The sequence below is a fragment of the Camelus ferus genome, chromosome 13, assembly GCF_009834535.1.
Source record: "Camelus ferus isolate YT-003-E chromosome 13, BCGSAC_Cfer_1.0, whole genome shotgun sequence".
Lineage (NCBI taxonomy): Eukaryota > Metazoa > Chordata > Mammalia > Artiodactyla > Camelidae > Camelus > Camelus ferus.
This window is the reverse complement of record NC_045708.1, coordinates 30,155,692-30,161,099: the sequence shown is the minus strand read 5'-3', so window position 1 is coordinate 30,161,099 and position 5,408 is coordinate 30,155,692. Positions and strand designations below refer to the sequence as shown.

The 5,408-nt window shown below is 56.7% G+C and overlaps 1 protein-coding gene across 1 annotated transcript; it reads left to right on the top strand.

Annotated features, from left to right (window-relative positions):
• Positions 1–306: 306 nt before the first annotated feature.
• On the top strand, positions 307–2,224 carry GUCA2A (guanylate cyclase activator 2A). The gene is made up of 3 exons (XM_006174521.2): positions 307–381; positions 1,416–1,605; positions 1,975–2,224. The coding sequence occupies exons 1-3, from the start codon at positions 307–309 to the stop codon at positions 2,037–2,039; spliced, it is 330 nt and encodes a 109-aa protein (XP_006174583.1). The 3' UTR covers positions 2,040–2,224.
• Positions 2,225–5,408: the final 3,184 nt, after the last annotated feature.

Here is a 5,408-nt window from a genome sequence, read left to right as displayed (position 1 = left end):
CTGGCCGGGCGCCTGGCCATTGTCAGTGAGTATGCGTGGTTGATGAATGAATGCAGGACCCAGCCCAGCTGTGGGCTAAAGTGGGAGCCCCTGGAGGGGCCAGGACTCTGCCAGCCTCCCTGGATTGATCTCTTATCTGCCAGGGCTGTCTCGAGCCTTATCTGATGAGTATTGCATTGACAAGACAGCAGATGAGATGCTGACAAAGACTCCTGGGTTACTCAGTAACCCTGCCCTCTTTAAAAGTCCCACTGTTTTCCCCTCGCATCCAGACCCAGGCACGCCTCTCTCTCTGTCTCTGCTGCCATGAACACCTTCCTGCTCTCTGCCCTGTGCCTCCTCGGGGCCTGGGCCGCCCTGGCAGGGGGCGTCACCGTAAAGGTAAGTTCTCTGTCCCTACCCTGGCCCAGCCAGCTCTCTGCTCCCAGTGCCCTGTCCCTTGAGAGAGAGCACCCCTTCTTTGGGGCTGGAGTTGAGGGTATGTCTACGGCTTGGCTCTCCCTCAGGGACCTCTTCTCAGCCCTGTCTCTTATGCCTTCATCTTCAAACCTGGAGGAGAAAGAAAAGGGGATAGAAATAACAATGTGGGAACAGCAGGAGACCAGCCAGTTTCCAGGGCGCTGGCAGTGGGCCAGCCTCCTCCAGTATCTCCCTGCGGCCCTGTGATCACCGTGGGAAGAAGGGATTATCAGTCCCATTTTTCAGAGGAGGAAAATGGAGCCTCAGAGAGAATCCGTAACTGGCCATGGGCACATGGTTGGGAAGTGAAGGAGCTCAGTCCTGTACTCAGCCAAAGCACTGGCTGGGTCTCAGGCATCATCTGGACATCCTGGAGGTCCTGACGGAAGGGTGTGCCCACCGGTGTGGATGCTGACAACAGGCCAGTCTGGTACCCAGCAGGGCCCCCACTTGCTATTGCAGACAGGCCCCGGGAGGCCTTTTATTGCTTCTCAAACACCAGCCAGACAGCAGGCAGGAGCTGGGGGCCAGGTAATCAGCCTGCACTGCTCTCAGGCAGGGATGGAGACAACCTGGGTCTGGTCACGTAGAACCAGGACGCCTGGGCCTTTGTCTCAGCTCTGTGCTTCTCCCTAAAAATCAGCACAGTGGCTCCTCTTGTGTTCCTAGCACTTCACATGGCTTTTCTCCATTTCTCATATAACATGCAGAACCAAGGCTCCCAGAGTGTAATGACCTGTCCATGGCCACAGAGTAAAACCAGGATTCAAGCCCAGTGTCTGGCTGTAAGGCTGGAGCTCTGACCACCTCATACTGCCCAGTAGTGGAGCACTTGGCTCCCCTGTGATGCAAACACTGCTTGAGGGCCACTGGGGCTGGAGAGGAGGCAGTCCCTGCAGAAGCAGCCAGGGAGCAGGATGCAGCCTGGCCTCACACTCTGGTCACTTCTCTCTTAGGATGGAGAGTTCGCCTTTTCTCTGGAGTCAGTGAAGAAGCTCAAGGACCTCCAGGAGATCCAGGATCCCAGGAACCCTAGAAATCTGGGTCAATCCACTGTTCCCATCGCCTGTAGCTCCCCAAATTTCCCCGAAGAACTCAAGCCTGTCTGCAAGGAGCCCAACGCCCAGGAGATCCTCCAGAGGCTGGGTGAGGAGCCTCCTCTCTGAAGGGTGGGGCCTGGGAATTCCCTGATTGGTGGCCCTTGTGAGAGACGTGTATTCTGATTGGTGGGATTTGGAGGACAGGCTTGGCTTTGATTGGTGGATCTAGTAAGCCCTCTGCCATGTGTCCTGGTTCCTCTGGTCTCAGCTGTAGTACCTTTCTGGGTAGAACCTCCACTCTGATTGGCTGGCTTGAGTGGTACCTGAGTCCTGGTTCAGGGTGGAAAGCCCCACTGGTCAGAGACAACAGGCCTAGGGTTCTCCCGGGTGGTGGCTGTACAAACTCTGGTTCAAGGGAGGATAGGGGCTTTGGGAGGAGAAGCTGCTCTCACGGAGCCTCATCTCTCCTGTCCAGAGACCATCGCCCAGGACCCCAGCACTTGTGAGATCTGTGCCTACGCTGCCTGTGCTGGATGCTAGGAGGGCCAGTGACCGCTGCCTTCTGCCCCTCCTTTGCCAGAGGCTCCCCATCCCTGCAGCTCAACCTACCCGGCCTTCAAATGGAGGAGGGAGGAGAGGGCAGCCTGGGGAGGCCCCACCCCTGCCCCTATCCGAGCTGCCAGCGCTTCCCACCATCTGTCCCCACCTGCAGCTAATAAACCAGATTCCAGAGTCCTCCTCGTGTTGCTTTCATTCCTTCTTTCATCGTCAGTCTACTCATCACCCCACTTTGTGGACACCGACCTTGCCCTCCTTGGCCAGCTTAGGATGTAGTGCGCTAAGTGAGGACCCCACTCTTCCTGCTAAGTCGCCACCCTGGGGCTGTCCCCGCGCACAGACACTGAGGGGATTTGAATCCCCTAATCACCAGCAGGGGAGGTGGAACCTCTGCTCCTCTTTGGGGTCACTGAGGTCACAAGGCCACATGTGAGTGCCGGTGCTGGTGAGCGTGACCTACACAGACACTGAGGGGCTCTGAGATCAGCCCCTAATTGAAGAGTTTTCAAGGTGCCTCAGGATCTGGCCCCTCCTGCCCTCCCCCAGGGCCTACACCCCAAGCCACAGCTCTCAACATTTCCTCTGCTCCTCTTCCCTCTGCTCTGCCCCTCTTCCCACACTCCTGGCCACATCAACTTCTGCTTCAGTGCCAAGGCTTGGCTCCTGTGCCCTCTCCTCAGAGTGTAGTTTTCCCCCACCCTTCCAGGAGAAGTCCGTGTGCCACCCCACCTGGTGCTTCTCCCCGGGGAATTTGATCACCCACACCCCCTGCCAGGTGGCCTCCCTGGGGTGTAAGGGCTTCTGTACCGGGGAAGTCTCTCTGATCCCCAGAGCAGGCCAGACCCACCAGGTGGCTCAGCCTGTACAGCACAGGGCAAGGGCAAGCAGAGCTACACTGTTCTAGCCTTGCGTTCTTGCCGGAGTCTTCCACGTACTGTGTGATGTTAAGAAAGTTGCTTTCCCCCTCTGAGCCTCAGTCTTCTCCTCTATTAAACTGGGATAATAATCGTATCTGCCTCCCAGGCACGGTGAAAACTTGCCTGTAAATGTGTGGGTAATGCAAGTAAAGTTCAGGCCATATGCAACATGAGACAATTCAAGAAATATTAGAAAGAAAGAAAGGAAGAAACGAAACCAGGGTCAACCTGAGAGTGATTCAAGCAGGGGTGGAAGAGGCTTGTTAGCAAAGGTAGAGGGAATGAGGAAAGAAGAGGAACCAGGGGCCTTCCTAGGGAGGGACCAGGAGGGGAAGTACCACAGGGTGATTTGGGCAGGATTCCCTGGGCTGCAGAATTCAGAGGATGAGGTGCTGGATGCTAAACTTTGTGAATGGGGTTGGGAGGCGGGGCACGTGCATTAGCTCCTGGGATTTGCATTGAGATGGATGCCATTTCAAAACAAGTGTGAAGAGAGGGAGGCAGAGGGCATTCCAGAAGATGGGGTTGGTGCAGACACAGAATTAGGAAGGTCTGAGGCACTAGAATGGTTCAGCCTGGACAAGGTGTAGCCTGGGAGACACACAGGACCTGGCTTAAGCCAGGCCGTGTCATTGACAGGCCGAGGATCTCTCTCTGAGACTTGGTTTCCTCATCTGAGAATGGGGATGATAACACACCAGGCCTCCCAGGGCTGCAGGGGGACTTGATGAGATGGCTGGTGGGGTAGAATCATTTCATGCTCTCGCTCTAGGGCCAAACTCTCTGGGTGTGAATCCAGGTGTAGCCTGTGTGTGACTTTGGGCACGTTACTTAGCCTGTTGTCTCCTCAGTTTCCTCATCTGTAAAATGGGAATGACAAGAATCCCTACTTCATAGGGTTGAATGAAGGTTAAATGAAGTAATACTCAGAATTCCTCGAGTCTCTGTGTGAGCACTTTGCCGATGCTATTATTATGATTGTTATTTCTGTGTGGAAGGCTCAGCCTAGTGCCTGGCACATAGTAGGTGCTCAGTCAGTGAGTGACAGTTCCCTTTACTGCTTCCTCCCTAGGTAGGTGGGAGATGAGGCCAGATGGTGTGTGGGCTCAGTTTCGACTTGAGAGGTGGCACTGGGGAGCCACGGAAGGGTAAGGGCACCATCAGAGCGGTGCTGTGATGCTCCTGGCATGGAGAGCCTGCAGGACGCAGGGCAAGGAGGAAGGTGGCTTTGTGGAGTGCGGGGAGGGGGAGGTAGTGATGACAGAGGGATGGGAGTGGCTCTGAGAGACACAGGAGGCATTGCATAGGCCCCTAGCCAGCCTCGCCTGCCTGTTGGGGAGGAGAGGAAGGAGCTGGAGTTCTGGGGTGTGCGGCCTGGGAGACTGGGCGGCTGCAGGAGTCCTATGCAGGACCGGGCAGTCAGGAGGGGCAACTGGTCTGGGGGCATTCATCATGGCCTTGGCCCTAGATGCTGGTTCAGAGGGGATGGCCCCTTTCCACCCGGCTTTCCTCCTCTCTGGCTGCCCAGAGGAAAGCCCTTCTGGGGAGGAGCCCACCCTGGGGAAAGCCCTTCTCTCTCCCAGGAATTCCCAGCATGGTGCCTGACTTTGAGTTAAGCACTGAAAGCTGCTTGGGGAACGCGGGGCCTGCAGGGTGTCCCCCCCGGGGGGGCCATCAGCTACAGCCAGGGCCTGGAGTCACAGGGGGCAGGAGTGTGATGGTTCAGAGCATAGACTGCGGCCCAGGCTTCCTGGGAAGAAGCCCTCTTCAGCACTTTGCTGAGCTTGGGATCCTGGACTGATTGGTTCCCAGTACCTGGGTCTCCTCATTTGTATAGTGGAGATGGTAATAATAATGGTACCTGCTCCTTTGGACAGTAGTTAATACGTGCAAACTGTGTAGAATGGTGCCCAGGGTGTGCCAACGCTCAATAAATGTCAGGATACTAATATTCCTCGGGGCCAGAGGATGGAGAGAAGGAAGGTCTCCTGGCTTAAGCTGGCCTGACAGCCCCGGGGAGGCTGAGAAGGGGGTAAGGGTGAGCTCCAGCAGGCCTGGGCAGAGTCAGCCCTGACAAGGGGGCTCTAGGAGGGGGCCCCATGTGGTTCTTCCCTCCACCCGCTCCACCGCTCCACCGTAGTCCCACCTACAGGAGGGCACGCCCCCTCCTCCCTCTGGCTCTGCAGCGGGGGAGGCCTTGAGGGGTTGCGGGATCTGGGTGCTCAGCAGCTTCCTAGCTCTGTGATCACGGAGCCTCGTTTCCACCCGGAGCCTCGCTCCTCCGATATGAAACTGGGTTTAATGAATCAACCCCTCCAGCGAGGAAACCAGGGAAGTTCCTGACTCATGGGTCCAACACTCTCCTCAACCCACCCAGCTTCCTGAGAAGCCCTGCCCTGGCCCCGGGATGAACAAATGCACACCCGGCTGTGTG

Bases quoted from the DNA above. Each gene is read 5' to 3' on its own strand.
- GUCA2A (XM_006174521.2), top strand. From the start codon at position 307: ATGAACACCTTCCTGCTCTCTGCCCTGTGCCTCCTCGGGGCCTGGGCC. The intron at 382-1,415 runs GTAAGTTCTCTG...CTTCTCTCTTAG, and splicing joins CAGGGGGCGTCACCGTAAAG to GATGGAGAGTTCGCCTTTTC. The intron at 1,606-1,974 runs GTGAGGAGCCTC...TCTCCTGTCCAG, and splicing joins GGAGATCCTCCAGAGGCTGG to AGACCATCGCCCAGGACCCC.